The 26,983-nt window shown below is 40.9% G+C and overlaps 1 protein-coding gene across 3 annotated transcripts in view; it reads left to right on the top strand.

Annotated features, from left to right (window-relative positions):
• Myocd (myocardin) overlaps window positions 1-12,858 on the top strand; it is a 105,144-nt gene extending 92,286 nt beyond the window's left edge. For all 3 annotated transcript variants that reach the window (XM_017795070.1, XM_017795071.2, XM_017795072.1), the window contains 4 exons: window positions 2,678-2,821; window positions 3,774-3,902; window positions 6,716-6,773; window positions 9,076-12,858. In XM_017795070.1, coding sequence (XP_017650559.1) covers window positions 2,678-2,821; window positions 3,774-3,902; window positions 6,716-6,773; window positions 9,076-9,650 — 906 coding nt within the window. In that variant the 3' untranslated portion in view covers window positions 9,651-12,858. The remainder of the gene's footprint in view (window positions 1-2,677; window positions 2,822-3,773; window positions 3,903-6,715; window positions 6,774-9,075) is intronic.
• Window positions 12,859-26,983: the final 14,125 nt, after the last annotated feature.

Raw genomic sequence — 26,983 nt, 5'->3', positions numbered from 1 at the left:
GCCAGCCTGGTCTATATAGTGTGTTCCAGACCCTGTCTCAAAAAGACCAGGAAAAAAAAAAACTCCTTGTTACCAACACTTATGGTAACTCAAATCATTGTATAGCCAGAAGGAAGTTGGTCATGGTGGGCCCAGCACTTGGAAGGCTGAGGCAGGAGACTACTGTGAGTATAAGGACAGAGCAAGACCTGCATCTCAGAGAGGAAGTTGGATATGGTTGCTTTTATTTTCAGTACTCAGGAGGCAGAGGCAGATAGATCTTTGTGAGTTCCAGACCAGCCTTGTCTCCATAGTGAGTTCCAGACCAGCCAGAAACTCTACATTGTGATACCCTATCGAGAAGAGAGAGAGAGAGAGAGAACCTACATGTGAGAGAGTACTTATCCTTCTCTTGTGTAATGGTCAACCTAGTAGAAATAGTTACTTACTGAGACAGTTTATGCTCCACATGCTGCCCAAACAAAAATTTCTGCTCCTGTAAGAAGACAGACAGTAAGAAAATGGTCAGTGCATCTGCATCTTATAGAAAGAGTGCAGAGGGGCTGTGTCTGTCTGAGAAGCCTATAAGTTTCCAACCTTGAATAAAAGGGTCAGGAACATTGAAAAAAAACCTGAAAGAAGTTGTTGTATGACACTGTTCTTGGGGAGATGTGAACAATCAGCTGTTCTCCCAGTTAGGGAACTAATGATAGACCAAAGTAAAGATACTACCAAAGTCCATTTTGGTGAACCAATGAGTTTTATTAGCGTTACTTACAGGAGGATGGGGGAAAGGTTACTTACAGGAGCAGAAATGACTCAAAGACAGCTACATGAACAAAGCCCACCCCATCATGAGTGATAGTTCACAAAAGCTGGAAACCTGGAGCTCACTGCACAACTTGCAGGCAGCTCGGCAGATTGGAAAGTGTATATCTTTCAGGCAGCTCAGGTGGTCTGAGTCGCTTCCAGGAAACTTGACTTGTCTCTAACTCTAAGATTGCTCTGCTGGTCTGAGACTGTCTCTCAGTAGCCTTTACTGATTATATAAGCTTGAGCCTAGTGAATCTGATCAGTTTCAGGGACTTCTTGAAGATTTTTGAGTTGATTATTTCCTAAATGCAAGGAGCTTCCCTGCAGGGTAGAATACTTCCTGTTAGAACATCCTGTGTCTTAAGGAACTTCCTTGCAAAATAGAATGTTTTATCTCAAAGCAAATTGCTATACAACAGAGGTAAAAGAGAAAACATTGTTAACATTTGGGATGATGGCATTGAAGGCATAGGATAAACATCAGGTACAAGGGTCTTGAGTCAGAACATATATAGAATGCCCAGGGACCAGAAAGAAAGGCAACGTGCTATGGCAGGATGAAAGAAGACTTATAAGAGATGACTTAGAATAATTCAGATGAGTCTAGGAGCATTTAGGGGGGCCTGGTAGTGAAAGACTTAGAATAGTTCAAAGACTAGACTCAACATGATTAGTAAAGACTTTCCTTTTGCCTATGAACCCAAATGATTATTAGGAAAGTATATCTAAGTATATTTGTAAAAGAAAACTACATTGTCAAAAGGTTATAAAATCTAAGAAAACACACATTAATTGCCAAATTCCAAGTATTAAGAGGTATGTATGTATATCACTTCATTCACCATCACAGAAACTCTATGAGCTTCAGTTAAGTAGTTTTATTTACCATTGAGAAAAATTGAGATTCAGGAAGATTAAACCCTTTGCCTAGAATCATATGAATCCAGGACTAGCTGATTCTAAAGTCTATACCCCTTTCACATTGAATGTTGCTGTCCTGGAAGAATGAGGCTTGACCTCATTCAGGTAATGAAAACACAGTTTTACAAACATCCCAGAATAAATATTCAAATGAACAGTACCCACTCCTTAGAGGATATCCTGGGAGGAATAGGAACTAAAATAACTTATCAACACCATTCACAAACATCTTTTGTATGCATAGTGTCCAAGGCAAGAAATGTAAAAATAGCCTTGGGCCATAGCTCCAAGCCATGATTTTCCATTTTGATGATATTGGTGCTATCAGGAGGAAGTAACACTATACAGTGACTTATGGATTACAAGGACTATAGGACATAAACAAGTTCATTATGAAAAGATAACACAGATAACATGATCTATTCCTATGGCATTAAAATGTGCTACAAAGAGTAGGTGGTTCAGGGGAGACATTGATGGTGAAGAGCTAGAAGAGTACTGGAAGTGAATGGATTGGACTTTACAGGTAGCACTGAAAAGGAGAAGACTAGATCCAGACATCAGCACACTTGCCTTTTGTTCATGAGACTAAAGAGACTTTAACAAAGTCTAAATGGGAAAAGGACATTCCACATAATCAAAGACATTGGTATAATGTGTAAGACATGTTCACAGAAGAAGTTAGGCTTATAGAACTAAATAACACCAGTCTATGGAGAGTCTCAAATACACAGGTTAGATGTGCAGATTCTATGCTATGGATATGTGAAAGCTACTAAAGTTTATGAGCCATGGGTGATATGTACAAAGCCAGATTTTAGGCAAATTCATCTGCCGGTGGAATTGAGGAATCTTTGTAAAGATCAGAAATCTGGAGACACAAGACAGGAGCCAGAAGTGTCAGGCAAGGCCACATTTAAGTATGCTGACGACCCTCTAATTTGTCACATCCTTTTTTCTACAGAACTCAGGAGCACATGAAGGCTGTCCTCCCACCTTCTCTCCCCCATCTTCCAGTCTCCACCAGCCTTTCTCCGGAGCCCAAGCAGACAGCAGTCGTGGTGCTGGGGGCAACCCTTGTCCCAAAAGCCCAGGTATTCATTCAAAAGTAAGTACCTGAGAAAAGATTTCAACCTGGAATCCATGTAAGCCTCTTCTCTCTTCAATAAACCCCATCCTCCAAAGCAAATGATAGGGTTCAAAGAAAAAAGAAAATTTCATTTCAGAGAAACAAGTTTAGTTGAAATGTTTTGAGATGCATGTACAGATGTGAGTTAAAGGAATCTCAGGGAATCATTTCTGGGGGTCACCCCAGAAGTCATGATGACTGAAACAGCTGTGGCATGTTTGTAAAACAACACTGACAACAGACCAGGTTCTGTAAAGGTGGAGAATGAAATAGAAGCACAGAGGGAGATGGTGTAGGAGACAGAGGGATATGCAGAAGGGATTTATGAGAAGACTGGAGAGATGCAGAAAGATGGGACCAAGAGCCACATCTCTGTGGAAGGAGCAAGGGGTGGTCATCAGCTGGCAGAAGAATTGGGGTGTAGAGAGTCAGGACAGTGGAGAGTGGGGGGTTCCCAGAGCAAAGGGAGAGTGATAGGAAGATCATAGGCAAAAGATAACAGAGCCACATATCTGAAGTCAGCAAAGCGACAAAGACCCTCACATGGACCAGGTGTCCACAGAAGACCACACTCATCAGAGTAACTATCTGAAAATGACCCCTTTAGGAATTAATTGATCTAGGGAACAAATTACTCCCCAAATCCCTGAATTGAAGAATTTCTTTTTATTGAAATAGGTTCATATCCTTTCTCATCTTATAATAAAACAGATTTTATCTTAAGGAGAGAGATAGATCTGTGAGGGTCCAATACTAAAGTTCACAGTGCTATGCACTGGTGTTAATATGTTAGTGCTGTTTGTTATTTTCTCATCTATGGCTTCTATTATTTTTCCTTGGTATTTGGGTATTTTTCTGAATGCACCTGTAGTTTCTAGAACAGAAGCAGTATTTCTTCTGTCCATTGACTTTCTCTGTTATTCACTTGCAGATAACTGGTTTACAATCTTCTGATAAGGTGGGGCCAAAGTTTTCGATTCCATCTCCAACTTTTTCTAAGTCAAATTCAACAGCTCCAGAGATAACCCAGCCCCCATCCTATGAAGATGCAGTGAAACAGGTAACTACATGATTTGTTCTTCATGGAAGAGTAGATGGACTCAGTGAACATCACTTTATAGTATCACACTTTGTGTTGTTTGTGGATTCTGTCATGGAGTGTGTTGGGTGCTTCCCAAGTTCGCAATGAAACGCTGCACTAACTGCAAGCAATGTTGCAAGGGTGCACAGATGGTTCCTATTTAGGGTGGCTCCATTTATGACTTCAGCTTTATGATTGCATGAAACAATGCACTCTTGGTCTAAACTGCATTTGGAATTTCAGCCTTTTCCTGAGCTAGTAATATGTGGTATAGTCTTCTAAATGCTGGGCAACAGCAGTGAGCCACAGCACTCAGCCAACCACACAGCCATAAGTGGAAATAGCAGGTGCTCTACAATATGCTGTGTTGCTGAGCTAGGAGACTCAAGAGGCTAGGTGTTCAAAGCATTTTTGACCTATGGTAATGTCACTTTGGGGTGTATTTATTTGGACATAATTCCATGGTAAGCTTAGGAACACTTGTAATAGCTGAGTGATGCAGGGAGAACAGACTGAGCTGGCATTCATGATGCCTGGCTTTGGTGCCAACTCTGCCACCTGCCGCTGTCACTAAGGTTGGACACATACTCGACTTCCCTCCTAGAAAATAAAAATGACACTCTGTAAGTATTGTAGATAATCTAGCATTTACTTCATCATTTGGGCACATGATAGACACTCAAACAAATGAAAGTGATTTTCCAAGATTCTTCTGAGCTTTAAAACTCAGTGATCCTGCCAGATGTGGTAGGGCATGCCTTTAATCCCAACACTTGGAAGGCAGAGGCAGGCAGGTCTTTCTGAGTTTGAGGCCAACCTGGGTCTACACAGTGAATTCCAGGCCAGCTGGGGCTACAAAGAGACCCTGTCTCCAAAGGACAAAAAAACAAAAAGAAACAAACAACAACAACAAAAAAAAACCCACTCAATGATCCTGATGGTTGTTGAAGCTGAGTAATAGTAATGAACACAGGGAAGTTCATTAACTTCACTTTCATTTGTATTTGGAAAGTTTCAAAGTTAAAAAAGTAAGAAAAAGAAAAGCAAAAGTGATTTTAAATAGTCCACCCTCTGCGTCTGCACTCTACCAGCCATAGCTTGAAAGTATGAGGGGTGTAATTCCCTAAAGTTCTAACCAACAAAAGTTGAATTTGCTGCATGCCAAACACTATGTGAATCCATGTGGATTAAGTGATTTGTGTCTTGCATTAGCTTTTGGCCATTTCACAGATCCTCCATCTGTCCACCATGCAGTGTTGGAATATTAGAGTCATGTCTCATTTGTGAGCTAGGTTAGGTCTATGACAGCTACATCCTTCTTGTCACTAGTCCCCATACCACACAGTATAGCAACCATTTCCACTGCATTTACATTGTATTAGGTAGCAAACTCCAGAGATGATTTGAAGTACAATGGGGGGGAGATGTTTATGGGTTCTGTGCAAATACAGCATCATTCTATAGAAGGGACTTGAACATCTGAAGATTTTAAAATCCAAGGGAGGGGGATCCTGGGAACAGTCCCCTGGGGGAACCAAGGAATGAGTATTTCAAATGGCTGAACTTGTGTATAACATCAGATAACCCTGCTTAGGTACCCAACCCAGAAAGTAGCATCATAAGAGATGCTGCCTGCTGTCTGGTCTCCTGAGATTAAAACCAGGGAAGTAAGATTTCCTTTGGTATAAAAAATTTGTTATGCCAAGTGGCCTTTTTATTTCTGAAATAAGAAAAAAGGAAAAAAGTAAGACTAGGCTTAACAACTCAGATGAGCAAAGAGAAGAGGGTATACTCACAGCTTCTACAAGAAGAACCAAGGAAATGGGAGCCAAATGCTGGACTATATCCACAGCAGCCAGACAGAGGTAGATGTAAGTTGTTTCCAAGGGAGAAAAGGGCATATGCTGAGTATTGAGATGCCTGCTCCTGGGATGGAATCCCCCAAATAGCTGAACTAAATTTCCCTTCTTCCTCATTCTCATCTGTTGTGCTAGATGATTCGTTCAGTAGATTATCTACATAAGATTCACAGTGGGATTTAATCAAACACAGTCCAAAGCCCCTTAACCAGTCTACCCAAGCTCATATTATTATTCACATTAGCCAGAAGTGGAAACAGCACAAGTGTCCATCAACAGGTAAATGGAGAAACAAACTGTGGTTGATTCACACTATGGAGAGCCAGTCAGTCTTTTTTAAAAAATGGGACATTCTAGCTGGGCATGGTGGCACATACCTGCAGTCCCAGGAGGAGGCTGAGGCAGGAGGATTGCAAGTTTGTGGCCAGTCTGGGCTGCACAATGAGATTTTTAAAAAAGCAATTCTAATCATGCTAAATATAGATGAACCTCGAGAATGTTATGCTCAATGAAATAAGCCAGTCACAAAAGGACAAATACTATATGATTTCCCTTATTTATGAGACCCGGAGTAGTCAGATTTGAAAAGGTGGATAGCATGGAAGGGAAGGCAGTGACTGCTGGTGTTGGAGTAGAGAAGGTTTGAAGATGCTGTTTAATGTGTGTTAACGGTGTTAATTATTCAGATGAAAAAAGTTCTAGAGACACACACTGTTAATGATTGTACAAAAATGTGAATGCACTTAATGCCACTGAACTGTACAATTAAAAATGACTAAGCTTGTAAATTTTATGCTATGTGACTATATTCAATGAGTTCTTATATCCTTTAACAAACCTAGTTCAAAGCCTTAAGTACTGCTTCTGCTGATTTCCTGCAGAGGTAACTGCCTTCTAACCACTCTCTGTTCTCTTTGGGGTAATTTGCCATAGCAAATGACTCGTAGTCAGCAGATGGATGAACTCCTGGATGTCCTCATCGAAAGTGGAGGTAAGCCTGCCCATTGTCCATCAGGATCCTCTGTACCTGTGCATACTCTAGGACCAAGGTCAGGAGCACACTGAGTCAGGTACAGAAGGTGATCTGCTAGTAGAGTCGCTTCTTCTAAGCTTCAGGTATGCTTTGTTAGCAAAGAAAAGAAACACAGTGGATGATTCCTTACTGCCTTTAGCCTGGGGACACTGCAGTTTATTTTTCAACCCAATTCCTGTTTCCATAAACATGTTCTCTTGCTATATAATTTCTTTCTATAGTCCTAATCCCTGTCTTCTTAATTACAGAAAGAAAAAAAAATACAAGCAGATAATGAAAGTTTTGTGCTCTCTACTCAAACTGAAATTCAATTAGTCATCTTCCACTGGATGGTCCATCCATGCTTAAATGTTATTCAACTTAGAAATAAAAAGCAATCAGCATTTCTTTCTGCCTCTTTTTAACCCATCCAATTCATTGTTTAAGAAACATTACAGAGTGTGAGTCTAGAATTTGAAAACACAGAAGAATCAGAGGCCCAAAGGAGGATGTGTGAAGGTTAAAAGAGAACACAGGGCTGAGCCCTTAATCAACTGCATCTGAAGTTTAACAGGAGACAGCAAAGGACTCAGAGAAGGAATGGCCAGGCATCGTGCTAAGCTCACTTCTCCAACAGACAACTCCTTATTTCTCTGGAATTCTCAGTCTGATAAAGGAGATGGACAGTTAAGAAGGGAACTGGTATTTCCTATCATAAGAGGAAGGAAGAGGAACTAGAGAGATGGCTCAGTGTTTGAGAGCAATGGCTGCTCTTGCAGAGGACCCGGGTTCAATTCCCAGCATACACTTTGTAGCTAACAACCATCTATAACTCCAGTGCCAGGGGATCCTATACCCTCTTCTGACTTCGTAGGCATTGCACCACAAGGGTGTACTTACATACATGCAAGCAGTATGTTAAGACACATAAAATTTAAAAAAAATTTTTTTTAAAGAAGAAAGAGATGTGTGCAGGTGTATGTATATATTCAAGTTTTGTGTTGAAAGGTGAACGTTCGCCACCTTTTTAATGAAGTGTGTGGCAAGGTCTCAAAAGAAAGGGGAGATACAGAGGGGAGTGTGGGAGAGTCAAGGAAAAGACGCCACAAATTAATCAAGAATGAATTGAGTTTTCTAGAGAAATGCAGGAAAATTGTAAAGCAGATTAAATGTCAGTGAATGTTTGACACTGGTGAATTCAGTCAGCTCAGTTATGTAATTTTTCTCATTTAATTTCCAGCTAACTTAGGGCAGGCTGAGAGAAAGCAGACGGGGCCTTATCAGGGTGTGGAGTTTAGCTAGGCTAGGTTGATGAAAGAAGAGAAGGGCAAAAAAGTGGAGAGCATTTACAAGAGAGTAACTAACAGTGGGTCGGAGATTATGGGCTAGACAAGGAAAGAAGTGACATGAAGGTGCTGATATACAGTGGCAGATAGTGCAGCCAGTGGATCAGATGCCTCAAAATGGCTGGGAGATTATTGACCTAGAATACTTTATACATGACCGGAGAGAAGGGAGTTGCAGAGAGTGGGAAATCTTGCTTGAAATAGAGCTCTCAGATGGATGCAATATACAAGGTATCCAAAAGAGTGAGGATGCTGGCATCACTGGAGTAGAGGGGAAGGACACAGAACTGAGAGTCCGGCATGGGCAGTGTATGATTTCTAAGGGTGTTAAAGTCCCAGAGAATTAGAAATACTGTCCTAGTAAAATGACCAGGAACTAGGGCTAGTTTTCAGCAGATGAGAAGGCGTGATCAGGAGGCTTATAGTAGAGAGGGAGGGTACCCCCCAAACCACTGAGGAAGTGATATGAAGGGGATGGCAATCAGAAAAATGAAAATGGGCTAAGACCCATGATCAGGAGGCTTATAGTAGAGAGGGAGGGTACCCCCCAAACCACTGAGGAGTGATATGAAGGGGATGGCAATCAGAAAAATGAAAATGGGCTAAGACCCGATCCCTTATCTGCTGCCCCACAGAATATGTAAGATGCAGTGTCCTCCAAGGATAGTGGGCGGGAAAAGAGGCAAAGTCAGCAGAGAAGACAGTTTGATGATCACATTATGGAAGATCCAGGGCAGAAGAGTTTGGGGGAGACCTTAGAGAGGAAGAAATGGAGATACAAAAAGCAGTTTAGGGGTGAGACTGCTGAGTACTGCAGAGAGGCATGGCCATCCCTGGTGTTTTCCTGAGAACAACTCGTTCATTCCAAAGACTCATATCATGTGGCATGCTCAGTTAGAGGTGATTTAACAATTCACACTGTGTTTTGCCAACAGAAATGCCGGCTGATGCCAGAGAGGATCATTCATGTCTTCAAAAAGTGCCAAAGATACCGGGGTCTTCCCGCAGTCCTACCACCGTCCTCCCCAAGCCCTCAGCTTCCTTTGAACAGGCGTCTTCAGGAGGCCAATTGTCCTTTGATCACTATGCCACCACCGACAATGATGAACACCTGGAAGTCTTATTGAATTCCCACAGCCCCATAGGAAAGGTGAGTGATGTCGCCCTACTCAAAATCGGAAGTGAGGAGCCTCCTTTTGATGGAATCATGGATGGCTTTCCAGGGAAGGCTTCAGAAGACCTCTTCAGCACTCATGAGCTCTTGCCCGGGCCTCTCTCCCCAATGCACACACAGTTGTCACCCTCTTCAGTGGACAGCAATGGGCTGCAGCTGAGCTTCACAGAATCTCCTTGGGAAACGATGGAATGGCTGGACCTCACTCCACCTAGTTCCATGCCTGGCTTCAGCAACCTCACCACCAGTGGCCCAAGCATCTTCAACATTGATTTCCTGGATGTCACAGATCTCAATTTGAATTCCCCTATGGACCTCCATTTACAGCAGTGGTAAACACCTGAGGTACAAGTGCTAAGGAAGCTCAATCCAAAGTCCATGAGGAAAGCACATAACCGGAACTACTCCTGTGATCCAAAACGTGAAGAAAACATGGAAAAGGAAAAACTACAGCCAGCAATGGAGGTTTCTGTGACAACCGGCTAGCACAAACAGGAGTCAGTCATTCAAATTTGTATCATGTCATTTTTACCAGCACTCAGAGACTGTTGATAATTTTAGTAATGCATTCAAAAATGTGCTTTCTCAGATTAAGAATGCCAAACATTTCTTTCACTGTCTTTTCTCTTATCAACATTTTTCTAGCCCGTAGCTTTTCTCAGGCATTGTTGGGATGAAAGTTCACACTAAAAGCTTTTGTCCTGAATTTACAAAGCATACTGTGGAAGAAAAACAAAGCCTTTCGGGGGGAGTAGAGGGAAGCCCCAGTCCCTCAGAGGCTCTGGAAGCCATTCCAGTGGAGACAACTTTGTGTGTCCCCATTATCTGTCTATCAAAAGAGCAACCAGATCCTATTTTAGCTTACAGGGTCCTTAAGGCAGAATTGAGGGACAGAACCAATCCATTCCCAGGAAAACAAAATCAGTTCAATGTCCCTCAGCTCCAAGCTGCCTCACTGGACTGTTGATCACTGATAATAACTAGCTCTGTCCAGAGAATCTACTCAGAATATGTTTCTTTTCAACCCATAGCCCAATCGTTCCCACCATCTCTGTGCTGATCAGTGATGTATAACAGGTGAGAAACTTGAAGGGAGAAAACTTCATACCACGGACAGATATTTCTGAGGTCCTCCAATATAGTTAGTTCCCTCTAGTTCCAAAGGCTAGAGAGAAGCAATCAGAAAAGTAACTGTAGATGCAGAAGGCCCTCTTTGAACAAGTTAGGACTAGAAAACAAGGTCTTTTCACATTCCTGGAAAGAAACACCATGGATTGCTATTACAGGACTATACAGGTTCAAATCTTGGTTTTTCATTTTCTTATTATGGACAGAGGAGATCCTCAGTTTATCTTCTTCCTACTCCATTTTTCTTGCACGATATCAATCTTTTATGGCTCTCCTCTTTTGATGATCTCTCTATCTCTAATTCTCTCTCTCTCTTCTTCTCTCCCTCCCCCTTCCCTCCCCCCCGTTCTCTTTTTCCCCACCATTGGGAGAGGAGAAGCCTATGCTTAATAAAGTCATTCCCTTGCGGAACTCATTCTTCAGATGCACAATTGACTGCAAAGGGAATTCACAGGAATTTCCTTAGAAAGAAACTGGGGCCGTGGCCCATTGGTCACAAAACTTGTTCTACTTTTGGGCAATCTTTGATTTGTGTTGCTCTGGGGAAATTAGAAATCATTATATAGTGAAGATATATATGGGTGACGTCTACAGTAGAGTGTCTTTCAGTCTGGTTTCTAAAGGAAAGCACAATTGCACATTGAAATGATGGAAGGGTGAAGGACTTTGGTCTGATGGGCTCCTCCATATCCTGCTTGGGCAGGGAACTGGAGAAAAGGGAAAGCAACCGGGATTGCAGGAGTCTCTCTGAGACTCACTATGGCTCTAGTTCACCGTTTTATAATGTTGCATGCTGTAGAAAGTAGCTATTGCTGTTTTGTTTTGTTTTAATTTAAGTCACTGAAGCACTGTTTTCTTTTGTAAAAAAAAATGTTCACTGTGCACTTATAGAAAAATAATCAAAATGTGATTTTGTTTAGAAGTCGTCTTTCTGATGAACCAAAGATTTAGAAGTCATTCCATCGTTAACTTGTATAAACATGTTTGAACACTGAGTGTTTTTGGTGACTATTACTCTGAATGCTGCCAAATCTTATTTTAGGGAAGGAAATACAGACACATACATACCTATAGCTCTGTACATGTGTGTATGGTATATGTATATATACACACATGCATATATGTATACAAACACACATATGTGTGTGCATGTATCTTACAAAGCAGTGTTCAGAGTTTTTCACCAAAAGCCTTGAACCCTCAGTCTGCTGTGAATGATACTTCGTGTTTCTCACTACAGTCCCTGATTAATCAACCAGACTACACATTGCCTCTCTGTGTATGACTAAAGGTTCCAGCCCAATGACTCACAGCCACTTGCTTACCGTGAACAAGCTCCTCCTGGCAATGACTACGATGTGAGAGGACAGGGCCATCATTGGTGGCTGCCAAGGCTAGTGTCATCTCTTACAGGAGAGCGTAAAGGGAGCTTGGAAATTATTCTTACATTCCTTGATCTCATTGTGCTTGAAAAGGTCCTCATGGTAAAGTTTTAATTTTGTTCGTATGTCTGTCATCAGAACCAAAAATCTCGAGGGAGAGCTTAGCATGAAGATGAAGCTGTGGGGAGAAGCCTTACTGCCACATTCCAAACATGGTTAGTCCTCACATGCTTCTGTTTTATCTGAGTCTTGAGGAAGCTTGCTGCTCTGTACACACTTCAGGTATACTGTTTGTAAGTCATCCTTGTTTCCTTTGGAAAACAAACTCCCACAGCATCCTGCCTCGGAGACCAGGAGTAATAATGATTTTTCCCTTTAGGAATTCCTGTCGGAGGGATTAGACCTGGTAAGGAGGTCTCTGTCCTTAGCTAGACTATGGGAATTATTTTTTCTATTACCCGAGACTGATACATACAACCTCACAGTAGGCAAAAGGTAAAATGGCTCTGATTTGTGGCTACAAGTTAACATAGCTAGAACAGGTCGCTGGATACTAGACTTCAGCCTGCTCTCACAGTCCCCCTAGATGATATTTACCCTGTCATCATAGCACAGATAGGATACTGGAGACAAATGGGAGAGAATTGATGAAGATGGATCAGGTCACTCATGTTCATTCAGCTGTCTCCTTTTGGGGGCTTTTAATTTCCATTTTTTAAAACAACTGTGTCCTCTTGTAGTGACAACATGAGCTCAGCTAAGAAGTGTGCCATGCTTGGGTTTCTCAGCATTTTTGGAGCCTTAGATGGCCATCTGGTTAAGGACTGCTTCCCCAAGGCCCAATAGTAATGAAAACATTGGCAGTCATTCCCACTCTGGCTACAGAACCAAGATCCCTCCAGATCCAGAGTCAGAAAATCCGCTCCTGCAAGCACCATCAGTAAGCCAGTGCTGGGTGGATATGTGCCTGCTCCTAACAATGCTATAGACACAATACACACAGAAAGAGTGGGGGAGAGAGAAAGAGGAGGGAGGGAGGGAGGGACAGAGGGTGGGAGGGAGGGAGGGAAGAGATGAGGGAAAGGAAGGAGAAGGAAAGCAAAAGGAGAAAGAAATGAATGTAGGAAAGGAGAGAGAGGAACGCACAAGGAGGAAAGACAGCCAGGGCCCGACTTCCTGATCTATGAACCTCTCAGTTCAGCTATGAAGTCACATTATGAGAAGTGAATCACAGACTTGTAAGAGGGAAGCCATTCTGAGCAATGCAGTGATTACACCTGTAAATGGGGACACCAACGCAGTCTCTACCTGCAGAGTCCAGGCCTCTGAGGTGGCAGTCTTAGGCCTTTCAAAAGCATTTGTTGGAAAAAAAATTCATAAAATCTACTCCAAGTCTTTAAGACAGTTCATTATAAACTTCTTTATTTTAAATTCATGGAGCTAGAAAGGTGGCTCAGCAGTTAAGAGCACTGGCTGTTCTTGCAGAGGACCCGGGTTCAAATCCCAGCACCCTCAAATCCCAGCACCCGCATAGAGGCTAACTACCATCCTAACTCCAGTCCCAGGGGATTCAACACCCTTTTCTGACCTCTGCAGGCATTGCACAACACGTATGCACTTACATACACACAGGCAATATACGCATATACATATAATAAGAAATAACAATTTTTAAATAAAATAAAAATAAATTCAGCTTTTCTAGAGTCAGTCAAGCTGAAAACTCCCATTATCATGTGTGTGCCATCCTATGGATGGCTACTTGATGCCTGTCGTGTGCAAAGCATGAAGGCTTTCAGACACTGATTCAGCACAGATGTTGGATGTCTGAGGCGCTACAGTTTCTCCAAACAAAAATGCTGAGAATCTCCCAGTCCTCGCACTAGAATTCTCTTAGCTATGACATAGAAAGGGCTTGATTTTTCCAGAAGGGAAAACAGGGGGACATTTTAGTGAAAAGCTATCGCCCACACAGTCTTGTCTTTTCCACATGGTCACATAACAGCAATATTTGGAGATCTGTCACCATTTAAAACATCTAAGAGGTTTATGGGTGGTTTTGGCTAGCAGACAGAGAAGGCTCTTGGAAATAAGGACAGGGTGGCAGAAACATTTTTTTGTCCTATCCCAAGTCACTATAGCAAGATCTCAATGCAAAAGGGACAGAGGTGGGTGACCAGTATCTATAGTGAGCCTTAACAGAAAAGCCTCAATGAGCCAGAAGCCACTTGTCCCTGCTGCTCCACAGGCTCTTGCTACATTTACCACAGCAAGAAGTCCAGAGATGCTGGAGCAGTTTGCTGTCAGATATGAGGATACTTGGGGTAGGAAAAGAGTAAGGGTTTTGCTTCCTCATAAAGCTGCTACAAACCAGCAGAGAAGCTAAAGGCTGAGACTCTACTGGACAACTGATATGAACAGACACAGAAAGTCAGGGTCCTGGAACAAGATGGTCCCATAGTTCTGAGAGCTGGTCGGTTGTGTCACAAAGCCCTCATGTGGGGAAGGCTATCTGTAGAAAAATGACTATAAGACAGGGAGGGATTTGGAAGAGCTTGTTGCCATCTGCAAGGGATATTGTACTAGGACTCTTTGGATTCAATGAGAGCTCCCTTATGATTCAGTGATGCTCCCGCAAGCAAACCCCCGGAAGTCCCTGGTACTCACTCTAACCACTGGCTCCCACAATGGGCACTGGGAGGACGTGTTCCTTGTAGATGCTCTAGCTGCTCTGAGTTATTAATGGGAAAGGGAGCACACAGTCATGGGATCCTGGAAGCTATTGAAGTGTTTTCCAAAGGAACAAGACCTACTCTGCTTGCAGAGCTCAGTTCCAATGACCTTGTCAGGAGGACCAAGAGCAATGGATTGCTGGGGGCTTAAAACCCTCCCTCACTCAACCTCAAAGAGGTGCTCTGGAAAGAACAAAGAAGCCAGCATGGTTCTCTGTGGGCCTGCGTGGTGGTGTGTTCATGCTGGTTGGCTTTGCTCTGAACAATAGGAAAGAAATGTGGCTTACTGGGAAGAGCAAAGCGGCAATGGCTAAAATACCAAAGTTGGCATGTGTTCTTTTTTTAAAAAAAAATGCTTATATTTTTAAATAAAATGTTTATTTTAACGAAATGTGAGCATTTTTTTCCTTGACCAAATAATGTATGCAGGTTCTATGTTCTTTAGATGTGTAATTTCCTTTTATCCGTCCAACAGCCTTGAAAAGTACATTATGTTCCCCATTTTGCAGATGAAGAAATGGAAACCCCTAGAGGCTAAGTAACTAAGGTCACATAACTTACAAAACCAGGAAGCCTAGAGTCATACTTTGACCTGCCCACCTTCAAAGCCCCTGATCTCACCCTGCCTGTGCTCACTGCTGGTCACACTAACACAATGTGAATGTTGAGACCAGACTCACAGCTTCATTACCATGTCCATTGAAATACACACATGCACATACCCTTGTCAAGCCAATGTTCATAAGTTTAGCAGTGAGCAAACTAAATAACAAATGGAATAAACTTGGCATCAAGATGCCGTGTGAGGTACATACAGCATCCCTAAGATGTAGGGTTTTTTTTGAACTTTTTGAGACAGGGTCTCCCTGTAGCCACAGTTGTCCTGGAACTCACTATGTAGACCAGGCTGGCCTTGTTTTCTCTCCTGAGTTTATTTCTGACTGTCATTTTCTCATTGGTGAATACATGATCCCCATGGAGGAACTATGATGCCATAGATGACCTTTGGATTAGGGAGGAACCCCAACCTGGTTCAGATGAGAACTGATCTTTCTCTACATCACAGTTCTGCCTTTTCTCACATTTCTCTCCCCTTACCCTGGGGCTGTTGATGCACTCTGTGTATAAGCACAAGGTTATAGTTGGCAAAAGCCAACTGCATCATTGACAGGGCCTGGATCCTCTGTTCAGTCCTGAGCTAAGGAGCGAGACCATTCACTTCTTGTGGATTGAAGAAGGGAGGGTGAGATTTTCTAAGGGAAATTTGGGGATCTATTATTCTGAGGGGTGATGTGTACTGAAAAGACAGGGACAGATTTTCAATACATAACCCCTGCTTTCAAAAGTTTGCCTTAACTAGAAGACAGAGACACATAAATAGGGATGCATAGTCTGAGAAGTGTACACCATTGGCCACCAGAAGGGTGTTAAAGTCTTTATGGGGAAGTAGTAATCCCAGAAGATTCCAGAGAACACCCAGACAAAGTGTTAATGACAGGAGAGTTAGGAGGCAAATACAAAAAGAGTATCTTGGGCAGAAGGTCCAGCCTGTGTAAAGGCTTAGAGTTAAAAGAAGGCACCACTGTCAAAGGATGTAATTTCACAGTAACTGCAGTATAACTAGGGGATGAGTGTTAGGGTCTAAATGTGCAGGAAAGGAGGGGGATGTTGGGAGATGTGTTATTTGCTGGAGCTGTCATAAGAAAGGCCACAAACGGTGGCCGAAGCAGCAGAAATGTATTGGCTATGGAAATTTGAAATCCAAGTGTCCATAAAGTTGATTCCTTTAAGAGCTGTGAGGGAAGGGTCTACTCCAAGACTCTCACAGAGGCTCCCTTCTTTTAAAATTATATTTGGTTGTTGTGTGTGTGTGTGTGCCTGTCTGTCTGCCTGTCTGTATTTCTGTGTGTATGTGTAGGTCAAAGGAAAACTTCAGGAGTCTCCTTCCACTATGTGGATCCTGAGTATCAAACTCAGAAATCTGTCAGACTTGGCAGCAAGTGCCTTTACCCTTTGAGCCATTTTGCTGGCCCAGACACTGGCTTCTTAAAGGGTTTTTTCATGGGTTTGTGTGACCTTCTTCCTGTATCTTTACACCGTCTTCCTTCTGTGTGTCCCTGTTCTCAAATTTTCTGTACTTATAAGGACACTAGTTATATTGACTCAGGGCTAGCTGTAATGACTTTATTTCAATCAGATAACCTCTGCAAAGACTCTCTTAGCTTCTATGTTATGGAATGGTATCATAGCTGGGAATAGGAGACTTTCTACCTGTTGCTGTTAGCCACCTAAGGAGTTCTTTAGAAGGTGTGTCCAACTTCTGCTTCTGTAAGAAACAACCCTGGTAACGTAAGCATGAACTCCTCCAAGACGGACAACTGTTAGTTTGGAGGAACTGACCCCTAGAACCAAGTGTTAAACTCAAGTGCTAAACCCAAGTGCTCTTGACACTTTGCCAAGTCCAGGAAAGTGCATTTTGCATATTTTAATAAGTGTTTTTTTTTCTTTCTTGTCTAGAGTCTTCTATTACCTGAATTTATTCTTCCACATTTCTTGCTACTGATTTGACAGCTTGTCCTTTTTTTGAGCTTATTTAAGTGAAAGTTTTATTCATTTCTTTTTTATTCTGATGATACTGGAACTATTTAGGTTCGCAAATTTTCTTCTGCATTGAGTTTTGAGATAAAAGTGAGATTTGGGTGCTGGAGAGATAGCTCAGCAATTAAGAGCACTTACTGTTCTTCCAGATGACCCCAGTTCAATTCCCAGTCCACTTATCTGGTTGCTCACAATTGCTTGTAACTCCAGCTCCAGTGAATCTGACACCCTCTTCTGGCCTCTTCAGGCACCTGCATACACATGCATATACACACACATAGAAACACAAACATATACATAAGAAAATAAACTCTAAAAAACTGAGACTTTATACAGTGTTCACAAGGAAATCTATTTCTAAATATTCCTCAGTGACAGTCTTGATTTCTCTTTGATTTAAAGGATAACTTAGAAGAATGCTCTATAATTTCCAATTTAAAAAATGTTTTATTTATTTAAAATATTATGTGTATGAGTGTTCAGCCTGCATGTATGAAAGTGCACCTGTGTTCTTCAATGTCTGTGGAGGTCAGAAGAGGGCATCAGATCCCCTGGAACTGGAATTATGGATGGTTGTTAGCTAGCATGTGGGTGCTGGAATTTGAACCTGGTGTCCTCTGCAAAAGCAGCCAGTGCTCTTAACTGCTGAGCCATCATTCCAGCCCCAATTTCCAAATATTTAAGCTTCTATTTATTAAAGAATACACGCATACTGTGCTGCTTGGTGTTTGTCAACGTGACACAAAGTAGAGACACCTAGGCAGGAGGAACTTCAGTGAGGAATTTTCTCCACCAGATTTGCCTGTGGACATGTTTGTGAGGCATTTTCTTGTTTGCTAATTGATGTAGGGGGGCCCAGCCCACTGTAGGTAGTATCATGCCTTTAAAAAGTAGCTGAGCAACCCAGGAGGAAGCAAGCCAGTAAGCAACACCCTTCTAAGGTATCTGCTTCTGTTCCTGCCTCCAGGTTTCCACCTTGAGTTTCTGCTTTGGCTTTCCTCAATGAGCTGAAATAAATCCTTTTCTCCCCAGTCAGTTTTGGACAGTGTTTTATCACAGCAACAGAATGCAAACTAGAATACAAACTACTTTTAAAATACAGTAGGCTTATAGAAAAGTGCACAAAACAGAGCCACTGAGATGGCTCAGTGGGTAAAGGCGCTTACTGTGCAAACCCAGTGAACTGTGTTTGATAACCAGAACTTACATGGTGGAAGGAGAGAACAGACTCTACAAAGTTGCTCTATAGCACCCTTTCCCAGCCCCTTGATTTGTTGTGTTTATTTTAAAACTATGTAAATGAAATCATAGAATGTGGATTCTTTTGGATCAGGATTTAACACTGTCTGTTTATGAGATCCATCCATTAGGTGCAGCAGTAATGTATTCCTTTTTCTTGTTGTATAATATGCCATTGCACGGATATGCCATCATTTACTTATCCAATTCATTGTCAGTAGACATTTCAATTACTTGTAATGTTCTAATATTACAAATACAGCCTTTTGTTGCATTGCATGCCTTTTGTTGCAAGTACATGTTTCTTTTGAGTGTATAACATTGCTGGGCCATAGCCTGTGCATGTTGCTTGGCCTGAGTAGATAGATCTGCAAGTTGGCTCTTTACATATATCCCTGTATTGATTTCACTCCAACAGTGTGGGAGACATTCAGGTTCTCTACTTCTCTCCAGCTCCTGGTTTAGCCAGTCTTTCCACTTTAACCATTATGTGAGTGAGTGGTGGCATTTCATTATGATTTCAATTGGCATATATTAATTAATGAATCAAACAACTTTTCACACATTCTTTGACCATTTGGATAGTCTCTGTGGGAAACTGCCTATTCAAATCACCTGTCCATTTTCATTTTGGGGTTTCTGCAATTTTTCTATGATTGGCATGATTCTTTACATATTATATTCTAGAGTTGATTTCTTTGACAGTTTTATGTGTTGCAAACAACTTCTCCTACACTGGGGATTGCTTTTACATTCTCTTAATGGTGCCATCTGATGCCTTAATAGTCTTAATCGTTAAGTAGTTCAGTTTGCCAATATTTTCTTTGGGGTTAGATTTTTTTTGTGTCTGTATTAGTTTTCTGTTGTAATAAAAAAGCATGAACAAGGAAATCTATAGGAGGAAGAATTTATTTGGCTTATGGTTCCATCATGGTGGAGGGAGGCATGGCATGAGGCAACCCGAGCAGAAAGCTGAATGGTCACATCTCCAAACATGCACTGGAAGCAGAGAGACAAACTGAACATGGAATATGGCTATGAACTCTCAAAGCCTACCCCCAGTCATGTGCTTCCTCCAGCAAGGCTACACCAACTAAGGATTCCATGACTTTCCCAAAACAGCATCACTGACTGACCAATTCAAATACTTGAGCATATAAAGAGAGCATGTCATTTAAACCACTGCAGTGTCATGTTTAAGAAAACATTTCTTTAAATTTTTTAATCTTTATTTTTATTGAGCTTTTGTACATTTCATACAACAGTTCTTAATCAAATGTAGACCCTTTCCCTGATCCATGCCCCACCACCACCACTGGACCTCCTGTGTTTTGCCATACATGTTAAGTCCTATCTAGGCATTTGTACTCAGATGTCCTTCGGTGCAGATTCATCCACCGGAGTCTAGTCAGCCTATCTAGAGATCGTTGGTAAGGTCTTCTCTCCATCACCCAGTAGTAATCAGTCTCCAATAGTTCCCAGACTAGGGCCGACCTGCCACCTATTTCCCTCACCCTACTCTGGGCCCTTGCCTGATTGAGTTGGTATGATCCTCTGCTGGATGCCACCATTGCCACAAATTCACATGTGCAAGCTTCCAGTGGCCTGAAAGCCTCTCAGAAAACTAAAAATGAATCTACCATATGATCCAGTTATACCACTCCTTGGGATATACCCCCCAATTTTTTAATTAATTTATTTTTAATTTATGTCTATGAATGTTTTGCCTGCATGTATGTAATTTGTATGCAGTGCTTGTGGAGGCCAGAATAGTGTGTTGGATCCCATGGAACTAAAGTTACAGACAGTTTTTAGGCACCATGTGGGTGCTGGGAACCAAACCTGGGTCCTCTGCAAAAGCAGTCGGTGCTCTTAGTCACTGAACCATCTCTCCATCTCCAAGAAACATTTTATACTACAAGAACATGAAGAAATTTCCCTCTCAATTTTTAAATTGATTTTGAAAAAGTATAGGTTTTTGAGTACAATATTTCTCAAGAAAGAATGAGTGGTTGACAAGTTATTCTGGTCATTTTATGACTAGAAGTGACTTCTTTTTGCCTTTGTGGTATATTCCAACTGTGCAGGAAGTAAGAGAAATACATTTTTTCATTCTCATTTTTTGAGAATGTATAGATACATATGTAGACACATATATATTTGGATCCTTATTTGAACTTCAGAAGCTTTTCTAAAGATTCATTTAACCCTGTATCCTCCATATGGTGACAGTTTCTGGGACTTAAAGAATTATTTTAATTTTGACCTGGGACTTTCTTGTTTTAATATTTTACTTATTATTTTTACTTTAAGTTATGTGTATGAGTATACTGCCTGCATGTATGTAAGTGTACCCATGTTATGCAGTGCCCACAGAGATCAGAAGGGGGCTTTGGATCCCCTGGAACTGGAGTTATGGACAGTTGTTAACTACCATATGGGTGCTGGGGACTTAACCCGGGTCCACTGCAAGAGCAGCCAGTGCTCTTAACTGCTGAGCCATCTCTCCAGTCCTTGACCCGGGACCTTTTTGTTTTTCTAGTATTTTTATGTTTCTCCATCTTCTGCTCTGGAAATTCTATTATATTTTTTAACATTCTGGAAAAAGATTCCATGTCTCTCTTCCTTTCCCTCATCGTCTCACTGTGTTACCAACTTTTTCCCCTTTGAATTTTGGGATAATTCTTCCAGCCCATCTTCTAATGCACTAATTCCATTTCGAGCAGTGCCAGACCCATGATTTCCTGCCTCGATTGGGTTTCATTAGTTCAGAAATCATGTGTTTCTTATCCAAGAGCTCTTTTTCATGGCAACCAGCTTCTGTTATATTGAAGCAATGTTCTTTCCATTCTCAAAAAGAATACAAATGAGAATGAAAAATCTATTTTACTTCCTACATAGCTTTCACAAGAGGCCTTTTCCCCTAAACTGTCAATCTCTTAGCTTTATGTAGTTAAGATCCTATAAGAAAAGCACAGATGTTTATACCCCTACATATAATAACTATTTAAACATGTGTGTATGTACATGTATTATCATACATATATAACTAGAGATTTGTTTTTAAATATTTATTTAATTTTTATTTACTTATTTGTTATTATTTATTTATTTAGAGACAGGGTTTCCCTGTAACCTCAGCTGGTCTGGAACTTGTTATGTAGATTAGGCTGACCTTAATCTCATAGAAATCTGCCTGCCTCTACCTCCCAAGTGCTGGGATTAAAGGCATTTGACACCATATCCAACCTTAAATTTATTTTAATAGGTACAGAAAAACATAAAATCTATGCATTTGGGTTTAGTATATGATTTCTGACATTATGCAGAACCACAGGCATTTGTGATAGAATAATCATTTTATATTCTATTTCTTACACTCAAATGGCTATTCACCTAAACCCTCTGAGTTTTGAATATTTGCTAGGTATAACAAAGTCTTCAACCCAGAGTTCCTTTAAGGACTAATAAGATAACGTATGACAAGTACTATAATAGTACTAGACAGCCTACCTTATTATTACCCCCACCATCGTGCATTAGCATCTCCATCATCAGTCCTCATCACTCTTACACTGAACTGAGTCTTTTTTCTGTATGTTCAGTCTCAATGTACAGGTCTGGTTAGTCCAGCTTTGATGACTGAGATGTCGAAGGAGATCCCGTGTCAGAAACGGTGTCTCAGTTTAACTTACATCAAAGGAACAGCACACTGTAAAAATCTGCTTGGTTAGTCCTCCCCTCACTTAGAAACCACCTGTACCATTATTTGGCAAGACTGTGAATGAGACCATTCTCTAATTTGTGCGATGGATACAGATTGCTTTATTCTATTTAAGGACTTATTTCATATTCATAGGAGATAGTCATAATGACTTTGAATAACCTTTTAATGTCAAAGAATGAATGTAAAATTTATTATGTACAGAATTTAACACCCAAATGCCTTAACTGAAAAGACAGTTGAATATTTTTAAAATTTTGGGGGATAAGGGAGGCTTTCTAAGCATTAAACCAAAGGCATAAAATATAAAGATAGATATAATAGGTAGATTTGACCACATTAAAAATGTAAAATTCCTAGAGTAATAATAAATTAAGGTAACAAGAACTTAGCACAATCAGTAAGAAAATGTAGAGCCCCACAACAGAAAAATGTGCTGAGGACACAAAGAAGCAAATAACCAAAGAAGAAATACCAATATCTGTGAAATACCCAGGGAAGGGTGGGATGTGGCAAAATGCAGATTTCAAAGGACTACTTCCTTAGCTGCTTTTCTGCTGCTATGGTAAATACATTAACAAAAGCAACTTAAGGGAGACAGGGTTTATTTTGGTTTACAATTACTGAAGAAGATACAGTCCATCATGGTGAGGAAGGCACAGCAGCAGGCAGGCAGGGCAAGGCAGCAGGAACAGGAGTCTGGCTGGTCACGCTATATTCATACCCAGGAAGCAAAGGGAAACAGGATTTGGGCCAGGTTATAAAGTAAAGGTCCACCCCTCCAGTGACTCAACTTCCTCCAAGTTTTCACCTTCTAAAGGTTCCACAGTCGTCCAAAGAACTCCACTAGTCAGGAACTGAGTTTTTAAACACGTGATCCTATGGGAGGGTGGCATTTCACAGTCAAAACACAACTACAATGCATTTCTACCTACTTTTCTGGCAAGAGTATTAAAAGTGGTATTCACCTGGGTATACAAGGGTGGGGAGAAGTGGGAGATACATTGCACCTGGGCCCCCTGGCAAACTATTTCCTTTTTTTTTTTTTTTTTTTTTTTTTTTTTTTTTTTTTTTTTTTTTTAAAAAAAAAAAAAAAAAAAAAAATAAGACAGGGTCTCCCTGTAGCCCCAGCTGTCCTGGAATTCAATATGTAGACCAGGCTGGCCTTGATTTCACAGAGATCCACCTGCCTCTGCCTCCTGAGTGCTGAGATTAAAAGCATGTGCCATCACACCTGGCTCAAATATTTCCATTTTTTTCTCTAAAGACTAATTTGGTGAAACACATAAGAAGTTTGAACACATGATAGACTTTAATGCAGAAATTCTGGTTTTTAATTTTTTGAATTTAAGTAAGTATATGTGCAGTTTTAATCACTTAGATATTGATCACAGAAAAGATTTAGAATAAGATAAGAAAGAACATACTGATATTACAAAAATGTGATCCCATTTCTAAAATACAGTTATAAATTAAGAGCTTTACCTTGGTTATTAATAATATGAATGTTTTTAGCCAGACATAGTGGCATAAATGTGATCCATTTTTAAAATATAGTTATAAATTTAGAAATGTATCTTGGTTATTAATAATATGAGTGGTTTTAACTAGGAATAGTGGTGCAGGCCTTTAATCCCAGCACTCAGGAGGCAGAGGCAGGAAGATATCTGTGAATTCCAGACCAGCCTGGTCTACATAGTAAGTTCCAGGCCAGCTGGGGCTACAGGGAGACCCTGTCTCAACAAACAAAGCAAACAAACAAACAAACATAATGAAACATGAAATTGCAAAGTCACTCCTTTAAATTTTTTTAAACTATTTTGCATCTGTGATTAGATCCATTTTCTCCTCTTTAATGCTCCAGTTTCAGTTTTACTTTTTCTCTTTCTTTAGATGTTTTCATTTTCCTCTATATTTCCCATTCCTGAAATCAACTAATTACTGTTCTAATTTCTCCTGTAGTCTATATCAAGCCTGCTTTAGAACTGTCCATGCTAGACAACAATGTGAGAGACAGGCAGCTGCTGGGGGGTTCTCAGGGCAGCTGAGTACTTAAAAGAACACAGTAAATAAATAAATAAGTGAATAAATAAATAAATAAATGGATGGATGGAAAATAAATAAATAAATGCCTCTGAAGGTTTGGCTGGAAGTACAGGGAACCTCTACCCATTTACCATTGACCATAACAGTCTCTTGGCCAAGTACAAGCTTTTTAGGTGGGACAGATCCCTGTCCACCATTTAACTATGGAAAAGGTACAGATCCAAGGATGGGGGGAATTAATAACTTAGCTCCACATGCTGAGAGTTGGGATGATATACCATCATATCCAAAAGATACCTCAGAACCTGATAGCTATGCTTCAGTGATCCAAGTTTGAGCCCTAAAGTTATAAAGCTGGTGAGAATCCAACAAGAAAATATAAATTCTTCAGTTGTATTTAACACATTATGTTGCCACATTAAATACTGTAAGGCTTAGGAACATGGACAGCAATAGCAATTGTTTGTTCAATTTATTGATCATTCAAAAATGTGTATTTTACAGACTAGGCACTACAAATCCCAATATGCAGAGTGATGAAAGGGAATCCTGGAGAGGTCAAGGAAAGCAACTGGTGGCTTCCTTGAGCTGGTGACCTCTTCTTCAGCGGTCTCTCTTTTGCTGGAGCCTATATTCTGAATCTTATTCTTTAAACAAGTACTGCTCAATAGAATCTTCTGTAGAGATGGAGAGGTCTCACTTTACACTGCCTGATATGGAAGCCACTAGCCACACATGGTTCTTGGATATTTGAGGTATAGCACATAGTTGTTGAGGGACTACCTTTAAATGTTCTTTAAACTAAGACCCAAACCATTCTAAGTCAGTAGCTGGCTATGAACTTGGTTTTCAGATTGCTAGGGAAACATCTCACACAATAAAATTGTTGAAACAAGGGACACATATTTTGTTGCCAAAGTCAGTCATGTGCCCAAACTGAAGGTTGAGCAGTGCAGGAAAGTGTAATCTTCCCCTTTGGTCAAGAATATCTAAGAGAGAGAGTGCCAAGTTCTGGCCTCCCTCTGGCCTCCATCTAGCAGAGGGCCTGAGAACCCAGGGGACTGCCTGAGAGCTCCCATACTGCCTCCACGTGGTGAGTTTCCCCTAATTGTGCCACACCCATCCCCCTACCTGGGGTTTTGTGAAGGCCTCCCAAGGCCCCAGGGCAGATCTGGCTTTGGTAGGCTAAGGCTGAGATTCTAGCAGACAGCCTGAGAGGGTGGGTTCAGACCTCAATAGGTATAGTGGCTCAGATCTCAGCAGATTGGCTGAGTTGTGGCCTCCCTCTGCCCTCCCTCTGGCATAGGGTTGAGAATACAGGGGACTGCCTGAGAGCACCCGGATCCTGCCTCCATGTGGTGAAGGAAGCCTAAGTGTACCTGACTGGATTTGAATTGGGCTTCTGGGGGTACTCCCAAGTAGCTGATCTGAAGCCATCAGTTCCCTCCAAATTAAACCTGAGAGAACCTGAACCCTGTACCAACCAGCTTTACATAACCAATAAAGAAAGGATCTACTTGAAAGCCTGAGTCTCACACAGGAATCAGAAACTACAGAAGAAATTCACATGTCAAAATCACAGAGAAAAAAATAGTAACATGAAAAACCAAAATAACATATCCCCACCAAATGTCAATAGTCCTCTAGAGGAGTACAATAAGGAGAACCCCCTAGAGATAAAGCAGAATGTGGAACTCAAAAGAACAGTTATAAACATGATAAAAGAATTCAGTGAATTTAAAGAACACACAAAGAAATCAAAGAACTGAAGGAAGACAGGGATAAACTTCTGAATGAATCCAGAAAAGTTAGAAATGTTGAAGAAAACTCAGGCTGAAATGAAGAAGGAAGTGCAAAACTCAATAAGCCAACTTGAAACAACAGGGGAAAGCCTCACCGCTAGAGTGAATGAAGTGGAAAACAGAATATCAACACTGGAGGATCAAGTTGAAGAATTGGACCACTCAACAAAGATTATGGAAATTTTTTTAAAAACACAGGAATGGAATATGCAAAAGATGTGGGACACCATGCAAAGACCAAATCTATAGATCATAGGAATAGAGGAAGGAGAAGAATTTCAGGTTAATGGTATTAACCAGATCTTAAACAGGATTGTAGAGTAGAATTTCCTGAAATTAAGGAAAGACATCTCCATATAAATACAGGAAGCACATAGAACACCAAATAGACAGGATCAGAAAAGAAACTCCCCACAACATATCATAGCAAAAACACTAAATGTACAGAACAAAGAGAGAACACTGAAAGCAGCAAAAGAAAAACAACAAGTCACATACAAAGGAAAGCCCATCAGAATTACAGCTGACTTACCAATGCAAACCATGAAAGCCAGAAGAGCCTGGACCAAGGTATTTCCAGTTCTACATGACAATAGATGCCAGGCGAGAATAATATACCCAGCAAAAAGTCTATTATAGTTGAGGGGGAAAGAAAAATCTTCCATGACACGAAAAGCCTGAAAGAATACATGTCCATAAAACCAGCCCTTCAAAGAATACTTGAAGCAATACAGACAGCAGAGAGAGAAACTACTATACCCTAGGGGCAACAAAAAAATAAATAAATAAACAGATATAATCTAGGAAACACAAAATTACACAGAGCATACAAACAGCAATCAAAATGACAGCAACCAATACACATCTTTCAATAACAACCTTAAATATCAATAGACTGAACTCCTCAGTCAAAAGACACAGGCTAAATGAGTGGATTAAGAAACAAAATCCATTTCCTTGGTGTCTGCAAGAAACCCATCTCACCTTCAAGTGTAGGCCCTACCTTAAGGTAAAAGGA

This window comes from Nannospalax galili, unplaced genomic scaffold, assembly GCF_000622305.1.
Source record: "Nannospalax galili isolate Female #2095 unplaced genomic scaffold, S.galili_v1.0 scaffold146, whole genome shotgun sequence".
Lineage (NCBI taxonomy): Eukaryota > Metazoa > Chordata > Mammalia > Rodentia > Spalacidae > Nannospalax > Nannospalax galili.
The sequence above is the reverse complement of the archived record's forward strand: the minus strand, read 5'-3'. Positions and strand labels throughout refer to the sequence as shown.